This window comes from Natrix helvetica, assembly GCF_964273705.1.
Source record: "Natrix helvetica genome assembly, chromosome: 1".
NCBI lineage: Eukaryota > Metazoa > Chordata > Lepidosauria > Squamata > Natricidae > Natrix > Natrix helvetica.
This window is the reverse complement of record NC_138548.1, coordinates 127,307,834-127,322,576: the sequence shown is the minus strand read 5'-3', so window position 1 is coordinate 127,322,576 and position 14,743 is coordinate 127,307,834. Positions and strand designations below refer to the sequence as shown.

The following is a 14,743-nucleotide window of genomic DNA, read 5'->3' as shown; positions in this document are numbered from 1 at the left end:
AAACGAGTCTCTGCCTCAATAACCACTTAGTAACACACAGAAGGCACTTGGTTCTTCAGAATGGATGGCTCTAGGGCCATCTATCATTCAGCTTCAAGCAATTTACAGGCTCCAAGTTAACTGGATGCCCGGGCAGTTCAACGGACTGCAAATAGATTGGTTTTAATTTTGCTTTGAGTAAATGGAATCAATCTGGTAGCATTAAAGGTTAAATGCTTTTTTATAGATTATGATATTGAAATAGAGCAGCTCACATTGTTCTATGTTGCTCTGGATCTGCTGGACTTCCACTGATTTTTTTTTTACTGAGAGCATAGTGTGCCTATAACTGTTCCAGCCCATTCTTGCAAATACCATCAAATACAGCCAAGAAAGACTTGTGCCACTCTTACTTTCAACCATTAAAGAACCAACCATATTTTTTTTCAGATCACTGTCACTAGCACACCAATTTTTGAGGCATGATAATCCTACAAAAGTTCTGTAAATTATATTGATATAAATTTTGATTTCTGAGAACTATTGAATAACATGTATGTGGGTGCAAAAACACATTTACATTTTTCCCTCTCCACTACTGTGGTAGAATACACTCCTCTGATCTCAAGATTGGGTACAACAAATTTGGGCCAAAAATATTAAAAGAGAAGAAATCACTGTTTGTATTGCTTTTTATATTTCGGGTACACTGGCATTTAGAACTGAAGGCTCAGTGTAATCTCTTTTGAAATACAAGAATCTTAAAACTTTGGAGACCAACTGTTTAATCATATAAAATAAAAGATACTTTGTTATTGACAGTAGTGAAAAGATCACTAAAAAACAACCCTCACATCCCAGTATGCAGTTTAACTGCAGACTTCTGTGGTTCAGAGGACCATTTACACATAAAAGGATTAATTAGTAGGATTAATTCCCAGAGCTAATTCTAAATTAATCTTGATACTATAGTGCACTCTTTTGCCATCATTTTTGGCATGAAGTGACCATAAATAGTAAGCAATGTGGCAAAATTGATCCAAACCCCTGGACAATAAGAGACCTGTACCTCTTTTTAAAAAAAAAATTCTAAAAGTGTTTTAACAGTGCATTTTCCCAATGGCCTTTCCAACTAAGGGATTTCACCTCCCAATCACTAAAACAACTCCATTTTGCTGGAAGATATTTCAATATACGTGTAAACTATTTGATTGTCATTTATTGCTCTCTCAAATTAGGCATTTGTCCCTTTGCAGCATTCTAATCCTCACAAAACAGAATACTTTTTTCACCAAGCTGAATCCATCCCAACAAGACATACTGCCAGTGCATTAGAGAAAACTCCCAAGACAGCTGGGGGTTCCCCCCCCCACCTCATAAAATAAGGAAGAGTCAATGTCTGAAAGGCAACATGACAAAGTGATCAGTGTCTCTTCCTTGATTGCCATCAGCTAAGAACTTCCTTCTGTCTCTGGGACCTGAAGTTCCTTCCGTGGCTTTGGCCTGGATTGCCCCCGACCTCTTGGCATTCTGGGATAAGTTACATACTCTCTCCCTCTGGTCTTTTCCCATCTCTCACAGTACTGAATACCATGCTGACCTTGCCATGTGTCCTGTCCTCGGAGTTCACCATGGCAAATGTCCACGTTCTCTCTGTTTGAGGCTTGAGTTTTTGGCATTGGTATCCACTTGTCCATGTTGCTTTTCTCTTCTTTGGCTGATGGGAGATCTTTGGCACGCAAATCTTTTTTATCCAAGAAAAAAGGCTCCTGGTTTTGGCTATAAGATTTTGAAATATCTTGGTTGTATCTCTCATAGTTCCACCGCCCTCTTTCCTTCTTCCAGTTAGATCTCCTACTTAAGGCTTCAGATTCTTCCTCAACATACTTTCCTGTTGACATCTCCAATGCCTTATAATGTAATTGCCAGCTAGGATTTTGTAAAGATGGCTTCTCTCCTCGATTTCTTTCTCTCCTATTATGGTGATGCAAAGTAACAGATGATGGATCTGTATTTTTTAGCTCATTGTTCATAGGTGTTGTACTTCTTTGAGTGTGTTCTGAAAGGGCTGGTGACTTCAGCTCATTCTTAGTTCCCAGGTCGTTTTCTGAGATGGCTGTATGGTCATATTCCCTGACATCAGAGGGCTGAGAAGAAAACGAACAAATTAGGATAAAATACACGAACCGGAAAGATCACGCAGCAAGGGCTAAAATATTGGTGTCACTAAACTCATATTCTCCAGCTTGATTCTGTAATAAGCGTCTCATTGCAAGGAGGCTGGAATGTGCTCTGGACAACAGCAGCCATCCAAAATGGCTTTGATATTTCAGTCTTAACCAATTACCTAAAAGACACTTATGGAATTGCTTAAGATGTAAATATCAGTCAACTCTTGTGCTCCAAGACTGTCAGCCACGTAAAAACGTTTTCTTTTCCTGCAAAGAGGATTAATAGCTTCCTTATTTTGGATACTATTCCTTCCTTCCTTAATAACCCCTTTTCCTTCTATTCTGCTGATCCACTCACCCTTTGCAGGGTAACAAAATAGCGATTTCTCTCCAGCTCCACGTCAATGATGCCACCTTTTTCTTGCTGCCTCTGGAAGTGCTGACGCAGCTGCTCTCTGTGTTGCAGTGTCTGTTGGTCAGGCTGGTATATTTCCTAAGGGGGAACAACAGCTTGTATTTCAGGAGAGTAGCAAGTGGAACCTTTAGGGGGGTCCCAGCGGGAGTGGGGAGAGATCTTGACACTGTTCCTGGAAGGACAAGGATTTAGGCAGACCTCCCTCCCCCAGGCATCTTACACTAAAACCTTTATAATTCCTAGACCTACCTGGAAAACCTGAGCATTAAAAATTATTTAGATTTTGCACTACACATTAGGCTATGTGCACATAGCTAAAAACTGTTATACATAGTGAGAATGAGAACATGCTGTGGACATTTAGCCTTTTTGTTTCTCCGTCCCTCCCACACCCTGCTGAGTTAAAGAGCCCCAATGAGGTCACTATTTAGAAATAATCCAGCAAAACATATTTAGGGGTATCAGATTTCTTAAGGCAATTTGATATATGAAAAGTGGTTTAGGCCACAAGCCTCTTGTTTGTCCCATCTTTTTAACAGTAATGGTTCCACGCAAAAGGTCTGGCTGCCAATTTTCCTTACCATTGACTGCTGGGGTAATGGTGCTGCCTGCAGTGTGGCAAGGTCATACGCGAGAGGCTCCCTGCACACGGGGCATTGCACTTCCATATCCTGTGCAAGAAAAGATGACAGAAGCAACCATGAGCATCATGTAATTAGGCCACACAATATTCTATTTCTACTCTCATACTCTGATGCTCTGCCTTGGTTGGTAACAACCCCTTTAGAAGAATTCTAGAAAAGTCCATGGTTACTTCTCAATCAAAAACAATTATCCCAGCACTCAGTCTTAATGAAAAAGATGCATTCAGTGCTGCCCTCCTCTCGTATTATTATGGAGGAAGAAAGAGAGGATCATTTCATATCATGGCAAACAACATGTCCCACAAAAGAATTATCCAGAACATAAAACACATTCTCGTCCTCTTTCATTCATTAAAAAAGAACCACCTTGGTCAAAACGTGAAGAAAAACTTGGAATGTGTTCTTCAAAAATAATGCACCTGGTTTTTGTTCTTCTATTAACAAAACCAGAAAGATTATTCACAGAACCTTACTAAAACACTTTAGAGAGAAAGACATATTATTCATCTCCCATAAAGTCTATTTCTAGAATTTATTTATTTATTCATTGCCTGAGTCAGACTTGATTTAAAGTGATTATATGGACAGGCTCTTGCTGTTTTCTTGGCAACATTTCTTCAGAAGTGATTTGCCATTGCCACCTTCTTTCTAGGGCTGAGAGAGAAGGACTGGCCTAAGGTCACACAGTTGGCTTTGTGCCTAAGGCAGGATTAGAATTTGTTTCCCAGTTCCTAGTCCAGTGCCTTTACCACTGCACTAAACTCTTCCCAGAGTTAAGGCACTGATTAAAGCTCCCTGCCCAATTACATATAGAAAATGATGATTGAAAACACAGGGTTTGCATCAGTAAGAGGGAAGCTGCTTATCCTTTAGCCTTAATAATTTCATTAAAATCCATTGTTATCCCCAGTATTTTGTTCACAATGCCATAATTGAACAAACTGAAATAATCTGATATTGTCCTAAACTAAGAAGCCATTCCTGAGGAAAAGAGCAGTCAAACAGCTTTAGGGGGAAAATGGCAAACTATTCATTACCTCTTTGGACACAGCTGTCAAATGCTGCATTCTTTCTTTCTTTTGTGCATTGATTTCTTTCTCCATATGTTCTATGTAACTAGCAAGACAACGTGAGTGGAAGTAATGGTAACACGTGGTTTTGGTGAAAGCCTCATTCTCCTGTGAAGATGAAAGAACAGATTCTCAGGAGTACATTAAGTTGAGCATGACACTTTCAGGAAATATTGCAGAGAGCAGTGTTTGCTACATTCAAATCCTACTTCTATAAGGTTAATTCCAAAGACTCATATAAAACTTTCTGCATATAACTAATGGCTTTCTTACTTTTTTATTCCACATAATATTAGAGTCTGTTCCTTTGGGTGAAAAGCTGCTTCTGAGGGTGGGTGGGTAGCATTTTCAAGTAGCTACAGAAACAGGAGTATGCACCCTAATAAATTCCTATGCCATATTCGATTGTCCTAAAATTCCCATTTTTCTCGCATCGTTAACTGCATCACGACTAAGAGATTCCTATCTGGGCATCTTTTCAAGAAGCTCACCAACATTTCATTTCATTTCTCCTTTTGTCAAGGATTTTAATTCCTCTAATTCCCAAAATAATAGTAAAAAAGATGCTAGTCCAGCATGCTCTTACCTGAAAGCCATACAGACAAATCACACACTGCCCATGAGGGATGTTGTTGTCTGTGAGGATTTCTTTTCCTTTCTTGTTGGGAGAAAAAGCCAGTGTGTAATTTCACATCCTAAAGCAGAGACAGTCCAAGCTAAATCCATTCCTTACCACCACCCTGTATAACCTTGCAGGTCTCTGTCCTGTCCTCTTACCTCAATTAGTTCATACAGCACAGGTGTACCCAGTTGGCTCTCAGCAATACATTGCAGTGTCTGGGAAATTCTAGACAGGCAGAAAAGGGGCACCACCAAAAGAAAAACCAGAGGGCAATGCTTAGTAAGAGTAGCTAAATTGATCAAACACAGTGACAAGACGAACACTAATACAAGCACAGGCTTATTCTGACTGTAATCTCTAGCCCTGCACAAAAAAGATACTTTCAAGCACTTTAAAAGGAATGACAATAGGAAATAACTATACTCTCAGTATATTATGTCATATGGGTAGGCTACCGCAACCTGTGGAATGAGCACAGGAAAGGAACCCAAGCTGCCTTTGCCATGTGATAAATAAATCGATGATAGTGACTTAACAATGCAAGGCTCCCTCAACTTACCCCATGGTAGGGGTGCATTTCCCTCCTCATTTGGTAAGCAGCAACAGCAGCTAGGGTTGCCCAGCCTTTCTGAGTCCCCTCTGAGGAAAGGGAAAGAAAAGGGCAGGGCTTTACAGGGATTGGTAAGGCAGGAGTAAAGAAAGGTGGAGCAGATAACTCTGTCCATCTTGTGCTTTAGCTGATCAAAAATTCCTTCCATAAATTTATCCTTTAACCTCCACTTCCAAAACAAAACCCATTTACTGAACGGTAATTTTCCCCAAAAAAATATTTGCTTCCTAAAAAAGTTTTGGTGATTATGATAGACTTCTTCAAACTGAACACAAATACAGTATAATTTCCAAATGACTGCGTCACACAGGAATCTTGAGTAACATGAAATTAACTTTTAATGACTATATTTAAGTGCATAACATTTCCGACACACTGCATGAGTTCAGCAGGGCTAAAAGTGTTTTGCTGCTGATTTTTGTTTATACTCGGTGTCTGATGCATCTCACTCTAGTGTCCAACAATAGTTAGCCAGTACTGATAGATTCTGTTGACCAATAAAAATGCCTTCCTTGATCTTGGTATCAGTTAGTCTTGGAAACATCTGTCTCAAATAACAAAAATCTTCACACCTTTCTTGCTCATCACTTTCACAAAAATTTTCATCAATCCGGGTTTTATGTGAAGTGGGGGGCGGGAATTATCTTTCTTGGGTCAACAGGTTTTTCATGTGTCACGTTTTTCTTTCCTAGAACCAAATTATTTCAGAGTGGTCATTTCTTTTTAGCATAATGAGACTCTCTTGCACTGTTGTCTCATTTACATATGTAACAACAGTACTTGGTATATCTGAGCTGCATTCCAAGCAGCAGAGTCACTACTTTTAGATATCCAAAGATATGCTAGTTATACTTAGAGTACCAGATGTGCTTCAACAACAATTCCATGTTTTCAATTTTTTTAAATGTGTGCAGCATAGCCAACAGGTACTGTAGTAATACATTACTATTGTATAAAAACAAAAGATCTCTACAAAATGGTATTGTGCTAGGTTAAATTTGTAGGTTATTTTCATGATTAGCAGCCAAAAATCTACAAGATTCACTCAAAAGGGTTCAGGAAGCAAAATCTTTGTTCTCCAGTTAATCCAGAAATGTATTTTATATATAGAAACTACTTTGTATTACCTTCCTCCTCTGAAGGACAGCTACATATTAAGCAACAGAACTACAGAAGCAAAAATGAGCATCAGAAACCCACTTCCAAAAGAAGTGCGCAACTAATTGATAATCTTGATGATAAAAAGTACTTACTTTTGGATCTGTTCATCTGATAATCCCCGAGGATTCTGGATAGCAATCGTTGGTATTTCATTTGGATACTAAAAGGAAACCAAGCTAAGTGTAAATATATAGCATAGCTGTAAATATATAGTACAGCTGTATTCTATGATGAAATAACTAGGGAAAAAAGCATTTAGATATTTACCTGCAGAGGCACAGACAATACAAGGGTGAAACAGACATACTGAGAATCTTGATCCTCAGCAGTTGCTGGGTGTAGGGTGATGGAGATTTCCCAGGGAATTGATCTAGTTTGAGAGAGGCACAAGCTAAAGTCAATTGTCAGAAAAGAGAACAAATGTAAAAAGTACACCTTGGAATTCTACACTGGTGATTTTAAGAGATTTTAAGAAATTCATAATCTTAAGGATTTGTATCTATGTAACTCGGAGAATGATATAGGAGTGATGTGTCAATTTTACTCCTTTCTTCCGTCACGTATGCCAGAGAAGATTATCCATATGGAAATCTGGCCTCAAGTTTTATTGATTTGTAACCATTTATACATTAATACTCTTCTTGGTTATATTTTACACCTGTAAGCCAACAAAACATCTGACAATAAAGCAAATACCTGTTTCCTTTAAACACATGAAGCTCATCCAAATAGATAGATTCTAAAACTTCCACTTCTGAATTCAAACCCCTGAAGAAAAAGAAATAATATTATAGGTATATCTCATTTTCTTACATTTCTTCTACCTGCATAGTATAAGATGTGTTTTACAGCAATAATAAAGCAGGCAAGCTCCTTTCAATAGAGTAACAGAAACTGATTCTTTAAAACAAGTCACTTTGGAAACTGGTATTTGTAGTAATCCTATAAAATAATTTGAAATTATAAAATGCCCCTAGAACTATTTTTTTTAGAAAAGGCAAAATTTCCAGTCTCAGGATTAGAATACCACCATTATTTTTAAAATAGATAAAGATCAAAGTCATCATTACACTGCTATTTTCTAAGATAGATTTCTATAAGTCACTCCAACCTCATCTGTATTCAAAAGCTCCAGTTCTGCCAACTGCTTTAATTTTATATAGCAATGGCCAAAAGAACAAGAGCAAAATAGATGAAGAGAGATTGTATTAAGTTTATAGCATACATAAATGGGGGCAAGAGAGAAAAGTATTTTTTTTAGAATAACTACTTCCTATACTTGTACAGCTAATGAATGTATGCTTTCCTTCTTTCTTTGTAGGAAGGAAAGGCATTTCCAAAAGAAATATTGAAGAGTTTTATCTCAAAGTACAAAACAAAGGAAACTACTCACTAAGGAAACTAGTAGTAAAGTGAATAAAACTTAATTCCTGTTCCTTGAATCTCTGAGTCAAATCTCTTATTTTTCTATCGCTATACCCTGTTACAAGCCAATTTTTCTAGCTGAAAAAAACAACCTGGCAGATAGTCCCAAGAATGCTTTTCTGAATTAGCTTCTTGGGTAAGAAGTGAAATGTTTTCAAGGATTAAAACCAAGAAAGTCCCCTTGCATTTCAGAAAAGCACTTCTGGAACAACCATGTCCCGGATGATTGAGAATCGCCATGGACATTCAACCTGGCAGTTACCAAAGTAATGCTACCATATGTAGGCTGCAAAAATCCAGATTACTATTATATGGCAGCAAGAAGTATCTAACTCTTTGAAGCACTGATGAGCTTTCGGGGCCCAATGACCAAGGTTGTTTGGCTTTTGTCCCAAAGGTGCTTTTTTCAAGAGGCAACTGGACTTTTTTTTTCTTTGAAGACGTTGTGCTTCTATCCAAAAGCTTCTTCTGCTCTGAAGAAGGGGGGGGGGACACCTTTGGGACAACCATAACCTGGATGACTGAGAATCTCCACAGACATTTACTTTGCTTTTTGTCCTGACGTTTCATCATTCAGTCCGAAAGCTCATCACCGCTTCACTGAGGCCAGCCGGAAAGAGGGAAGAAAGAGGTTAAGCAGAGGGAAGCAAGAAAGTACAGAACTCAGCTTTGGTAATTCGAACAAAACGACACCAACCACCCTCTTACCAATCCTCCCCTCCTGTCCGCTCTTCTTCTTCACCTGCCGCGGCCATCTTTGCCAGCCCAAAACCGGAAAGAGGGCCCAATCGACCACGAGTACTTCCGGCGCCGGGAGTTGCTAGGCGATAGGTCGACGACGCCGTCGCCTGACGCTTGGCAGGTAACGGGCGTCTGGAGCGTGCGGGCTCCCTCTCCCCCCCGCCCTTGTGAGATACGGAGCTAAACCCATCGCTCCCTTCCTCGCGAGGAGACCCTTGGCAATTCCCCCCAGGTGGGGCTGAGGGAAGGGAAGAGGGATGGAGGTGTTTTGCTGTGAGTTGAATCTCGTGTTCTGCGCAAGTACTTAGAAGTAAGTCCCAGCAGTGGATGAGTGTTCTCTAAAACCAGTGTGTGGACTTCAATTCCCAGAATTCCCCAATTCTGGGAGTTGAAGTCCTGTCTTTAAAGTGGCTGAGTGAAAGGGTTGCAGCCTTTAGCTTGCAATGCATCTTTGCAAACATTTCAGAAAGAAACAGGTCCAAGCAGGATGGGATGAAGCCAAAGGAACTTTTGGCAGCAGCTGCAGTTGTCATCTCCTACTTTCTTTATTGGAGAATAAGTCTCTACTCTCTGTTGTGGGTTTGGTGTGTGTTAGAAAATACAGTAAAAATTAGGGAGGTGGGGTAGGTGCCCTTGGTAAGAATTTTATGTGTTGTTAAAATTGTGGGGTAGCTGAAATTTGAGAAAAGTTGCTGGTTAAAAAAATATAATATGAAATGAACATATAATGAAATAATGTCAGATAAAAAGAAGACAAAGGCATCAAAATAAATAACAAAAGTAAAATGCAATCTATAAATTCTCACAATCTTCTTTGAGTCTTCTAAAAGCAGGTGCTAAAGAGCTGTAACAAGAGAGCCTCTTCCTTGCCAGTTTGAAAGACTAGTAAAGCAGAAAGCTTTGATTTTGTTTGCTTAATGCCTTGCACCCCAAAGAAATGTGCTACGAAAAATCATCCAAAGATGCTTCAGTGTTACTGGATGCCTGAGTTTTACAATCCTATGGGATTTGTCTTGTATTTTAGGACCGTTATTGGAAATCATCGGAGCCCGATGAAGTTTCTAGAAACTGGGAGATACACTGTCAAATCAAAAGGCTTCTGAACAAAGGTTAGAAAGATATGGTACATATAATAATGACCAGTCTTCCAGTAAGAAAAAGGAAAAAAATGTAAACTAGCGAAGAGAGCTTGTATAATTTCAGTGATGTTAATTGTAGAGGTAGATATTCTTGCAGAATCTAGTTTATAGAGAAATGTAATAATGCCAGTATTGCTCAGCAATGATCTAATCAGCTACATGTTACAAGAAGAATCTAAAATGTATGTAATGTACCATAATTTGACATGGAGGCAACTTCAGAATTATGAAAAATCCAGAAGAAAAAAGGGCAAATGTGAGAAAATTATTAGAGAAGAAAAGAAGTCAATTTGAGAGCGTGGCAGAGGGAAGTACTGATAACTTAACTTGCAGGATCTACATTTCTGTTTCTGAACTCAACAGGTTATGCACTTATCCCTTTCCATACATACTAATCATGGACAAGTATCATGTGTTGGAAATGGTTGGAGAAGGCTCTTTTGGAAAAGTCTATAAAGGACGTCGCAAATATAGCGCACAAGTAAGAGCAAAAGAGAAAAGTGATAATTGACTGTTCAGTGGGGGTTGTTATACAAATAGATTGTGTTCAATTATTTTGATTAGCACTGATTCATTGACTAAGCCGCAATTATCTGGGCTTCCATAACATGCAAAGAAATCTTATTATGGGTTATTAATGCAGACATAATTGGGAAAGAAAAAAATATTTGATAAAAAAGTTTGGAAAGAAGGCAAATAGTGATTTAGCATGTTTCCCCAGCTTTGTATTTTCTTAAAACATTATAGGTTGTGGCCTTGAAGTTTATTCCTAAAGTGGGTCGGTCTCAGAAAGATCTGAAGAATTTGCAGCGAGAGATTGAGATCATGAGGGGACTTCATCATCCCAACATTGTCCAGATGCTTGACAGTTTTGAAACTGACAAAGAGGTGAAAACATATTGCCAAAATCACTTTGAAGTTTAAGTGTAGGAGAAATAGAAAAAACTGTGCATTGCTCATCTTTAAAGCCCTTTCTGATGGATTATGTGCCATCAAATCAATGTATACTCTTACCGCTTATGTAACAAGACTTTCTCCAAGAAGATTGAGGGCCCTAGAGCGCATGAATTTTTACTTCACTTCCCAATAAAGCCATTATATTGTGTTCAACCAACCTGAGTGTCAACTTGCAAAGCATCCCTGGCCTGCTCTCGAGTTGCCATAGGCAAGGGAGATGGGAAAACCAACTTTCAGCTACAGCGAAGCAGCACGTTAGCCAAAAACAAAAGCACATTCCAGACATATCTCTGTCAAGACCGTTCCACAGTGGTCGGAGGGGAATGATCTCTACAACCCGTGAAATTGCTTCGTTGGCGAATGTGACTGGTGACAGGGGGTCACCCTGCCTGGGGGGAGGGGAGGAAACAGGGTCAAGCCTGGGCCATAAATTGCGTGGGGTCAGAGTTGGCTTCACTTGGAACATGCCGACATGAAGCTCCTAATAAATAACTGGATTTCTTTTGAAGCTTGGCTCGAGGCTCCTGATTTAATTAGGGCATCTGTCGGAACTTTGACACTGAGAATGTTTGGATTACAGTATGTTCCTCTTGTAAAAATCTGGGAATGGTTACCAGTAGGTTTCTCAATGGGATTCAGAATAAAGCTCCCTTTTGCAATTGATTAATGGTGATTTTGTCAATGCCAAACCGGGTTGGAAATGTTTGGAATTTCGCCCAAGGCACCTATTACTACTGGTACTACTTTTGCTTTATCTTGTCACAATTATATTTTCTAATTTTCTCTAGTTCTTTCTCCCGCCCATCAACCCCCACCCCCGCTGTCTCTAGGTACTGCAATGTCCGCAATCTAGACTTTTTTTTTTAAAAAAATCAACTTTACATTCCTTTCTTTTACTTCTAACAATCTTAATTTTTAGTCCATTCAAGTAATCTCATAAAACTGATTTCATTTCTGTTTTGTTCTTTCTCACAAAATTTATCTAAGCTTTAGTAAACCTTTTTTGTAAATCCAATGTATAAATGTTATCTAGATCATTCTCTTGGTTTACTATGTACAACTCCTTTTTGATTTTTAAAACATCAAACTATTTCTTTTGATGTCCGATGGGACATCATTTTCAATGTCATTTGTAGATCCATTTCCAGTTTCAAGTCTGTCTCTGTCTTCTCAGATCAGACTTGTTTCTCTTCTGTCATTTCCTCAGAAACATCTTTTGGACATAGTCTATCCCTACAAAAAAGATTGCAGTTGACATTATTGATGTTAACTTCTGATTCCATTTCTCAAAAGGGTCCTGCAATGTTTTCAATGTTATAAGACTTTACAGTCATTCTGTAGCTGTTAATTAGATTTATGCTCAGTGCAGGAACGTTAGTCATAGTGTTACTGTATTCTTTCCTGTGCTTCTTTGTGAATGACTATATTGGCTTACTTTTCTGGTTCTTGACTGCTAGGTGGTTGTGGTGACAGATTATGCTGAAGGAGAGCTCTTTCAGATCCTTGAAGATGATGGGAACTTGCCTGAGGAACAGGTAACTGCAGCTGAAGAGTTAGACTGGAGAAATAGGAGCCCAAGCTGAGAAATATTACAGAGTGAGAAGAATACTGTAATAGCAGTGTAAGAGTCAGATCTTGTTAGGTCATGTGCCCCATGCCGTGTACATGGCATGAGTCTGTTGCATCTGCAAAGAATGAATGGGGAATCACAAGACTGAAAAGAGGCAATAATTGTCACATCCCTCAAAACATAAATAATGAGGACTAAGAAAGTGCTGTCCAGTCATCTGTCTTTTACCAGGAAAAATACTAGAACAAATGATAATAAGGTCAATTTTGACCACAGTGCAGTAGACTAATGTGGATTCTTAAAGAATGAATTCAGCCTATTTATCTTCAAGCAAATGCTTGTCAGGTGTTGTTCATGGTTGAATCTGGATGTCCTTCAATGGAGAGAAGTATCACTAAAGGACATTACATGCTGTGATCCCGAGCTCCTTCCTAATACCAAATCCCTTCCCCAAAAATCAAATTACAGTGTACATTTAGAGAAAACCTCTAATTAAGAGGGCATGCTTGGCCTGCAAATAGGGTAATATAGGCAGTGTTGTATGATTTTATAGTTTCTTGGGGAAGATACTAGATTAAGCAGCAGCATCGGAGAATATAAAAAGTATGAAAGTGTTATACTCGAACTGGGAGAAGTTTTCACAATGGTAAGTAAGTACGCCTCTTCTCAGGGTTTGGATTGCAATTTCTCTTTCAGGTGCAAGTTATTGCTGCTCAGCTTATTTCTGCACTCTATTACTTGCATTCCCACCGGATCCTACACCGTGACATGAAACCTCAGAATATCCTGTTAGGGAAAGGAGGCGTGGTCAAACTCTGTGATTTTGGGTAGGTACCTTATGATCTCCCTCCATTTCTAATTCTTGATCTAAGCACTGAAAAATCTTGGTTTTTGTTTCTCCCCCCCCCCTTTTCTGGAAGGTTTGCCCGGGCAATGAGCGTTCAGACCATGGTACTGACATCTATCAAGGGCACCCCACTTTATATGGCTCCTGAGCTTGTGGAAGAGAAGCCATACGACCACACAGCTGACCTTTGGTCGGTGGGATGCATTCTGTATGAACTGTACGTGGGGACCCCACCCTTCTACACCAATAGCATCTTCCAATTGGTCAGCCTTATCATCAAAGATCCAGTCAAATGGCCAAAAAACATGAGCCCTCATTTCAAGGTAACACTTTTTTTTTCCAACTCCACTTAGTAAGATTAAGGTTGATTTCTACATGAAGGCATCCCAAAGGTGCTTTTTCAAGAGGCATCTGGACTTTAACCAGAAAGTCCAGTTTCCTTTTGAAAAAGCACCTTTGGGACAATCATCACCTGGATGACCGAAAATCTCCATAGACACGAAAGCATGTGTTCTTTTTTTCTTCTAGAGCAGTGCTTTTCAACGTTTGTGCTATGGCACATTGGTGTACCACAAAAAGTCTACAAGGGTGCCACATTAGTGAGCCACAAAGAAATGTGGAAGTGCACAGCCAGTACTCCATCTCTGTGACATCACATGGGTCAGACTTCCTCTGAGTCTCCTTTCAGGTCCCAGCAACCTGTGACATCATGGAACTTTTAGGTTGTATGACCTGGAAGTCCTGCTTATAAAATATGCACACATGTTAACACCTTGTAGTATGCCGTGAGATGAAAAAGGTTGGAAACCACTGTCCTAGAATTTTTAGTCTTTCAGTGTCCTGTTACACTCAACATTTCCTATATTCTCTTTGGTCCACGTGATTTCTTCACCTTCTTTCACTATTTGCTATTTGTGTTCGGCCCACATGAAGACTTTAAACAGTATTTTAAAAGATTAGCCTCTGTTACTTCTTGACTTCAAGCTATTGCTGCACATAGATTTGATGCTACCCAGGTTATTAAAATTTGCACTGCCATTATAAACTAACTCTTGTTGCTATTTCAAACAGTTCCAAATATATAAACCTCTTCCTTCTTACTGGTTCAGGTCTTGCCTAGCTTCTTGGTGGGGAGATGAAATACACCATTTTCCAAATGTATTTGTCTCTTAAAGAATATTTCTGCACAATATTTTGCTGAAACTAGCAGACTGTTTAAGCCACAGTTTTCCTGAAGCTTTGAGAATTGTAAATTTAAACTTGGAAACAAAAGTTATATTCCAAGATGTCTTGTGCTGATGATAGCCTCATATATGGTTGGATTACAGAGACTCATCTAGTCAAGATGAGTGAAGCACACTAGTCATGCCTACCAGTTTAGTCAGGAGAACT

General features: G+C 39.1%; 2 protein-coding genes across 7 annotated transcripts in view; one reads left to right on the top strand and one right to left on the bottom strand.

The window, feature by feature from the left end:
* Positions 1-747: 747 nt before the first annotated feature.
* RNF25 (ring finger protein 25) lies at positions 748-8,898 on the bottom strand. 2 transcript variants are annotated; one of them, XM_081933983.1, is made up of 10 exons: positions 8,806-8,898; positions 7,369-7,440; positions 6,940-7,042; positions 6,765-6,832; positions 5,057-5,126; positions 4,866-4,937; positions 4,247-4,387; positions 3,147-3,236; positions 2,509-2,643; positions 748-2,126 (listed from the first exon to the last, which is right to left on the bottom strand). In XM_081933983.1, the coding sequence occupies exons 1-10, from the start codon at positions 8,850-8,852 to the stop codon at positions 1,431-1,433; spliced, it is 1,494 nt and encodes a 497-aa protein (XP_081790109.1). In that variant the 5' UTR covers positions 8,853-8,898; the 3' UTR covers positions 748-1,430. The 2 variants fall into 2 exon arrangements, with proteins under 2 accessions (XP_081790109.1, XP_081790110.1); XM_081933984.1 differs by lacking the exons at positions 6,765-6,832; positions 6,940-7,042; positions 7,369-7,440; positions 8,806-8,898 and adding an exon at positions 5,461-5,605.
* A 2-nt stretch (positions 8,899-8,900) lies between these two features.
* The window catches only part of STK36 (serine/threonine kinase 36), a 28,219-nt gene continuing 22,376 nt past the window's right edge, over positions 8,901-14,743 (top strand). For 2 of the 5 annotated variants that reach the window (XM_081933978.1, XM_081933974.1), the window contains exons 1-7: positions 9,070-9,148; positions 9,863-9,947; positions 10,341-10,458; positions 10,725-10,865; positions 12,392-12,469; positions 13,201-13,331; positions 13,425-13,674. In XM_081933978.1, the coding sequence (XP_081790104.1) occupies positions 10,375-10,458; positions 10,725-10,865; positions 12,392-12,469; positions 13,201-13,331; positions 13,425-13,674 (684 nt within the window). In that variant the 5' untranslated portion in view covers positions 9,070-9,148; positions 9,863-9,947; positions 10,341-10,374. Of the gene's footprint in view, positions 8,960-9,069; positions 9,149-9,292; positions 9,423-9,862; positions 9,948-10,340; positions 10,459-10,724; positions 10,866-12,391; positions 12,470-13,200; positions 13,332-13,424; positions 13,675-14,743 lie in introns of those variants that run through there. The other 3 variants (XM_081933976.1, XM_081933975.1, XM_081933977.1) reach the window with 3 other exon arrangements.

What these genes read in the sequence shown, in the direction of transcription:
- RNF25 (XM_081933983.1), bottom strand. Translation starts at nt 8,852, where the DNA reads ATGGCCGCGGCAGGTGAAGAAGAAGAGCGGACAGGAGGGGAGGATTG. An exon ending in CATGTGTTTAAAGGAAACAG is followed by an intron (nt 7,043 to 7,368) that starts GTATTTGCTTTA and finishes CTCTCAAACTAG; the next exon opens with ATCAATTCCCTGGGAAATCT. An exon ending in ATTTTGTTACCCTGCAAAGG is followed by an intron (nt 2,127 to 2,508) that starts GTGAGTGGATCA and finishes TTTTCTTCTCAG; the next exon opens with CCCTCTGATGTCAGGGAATA.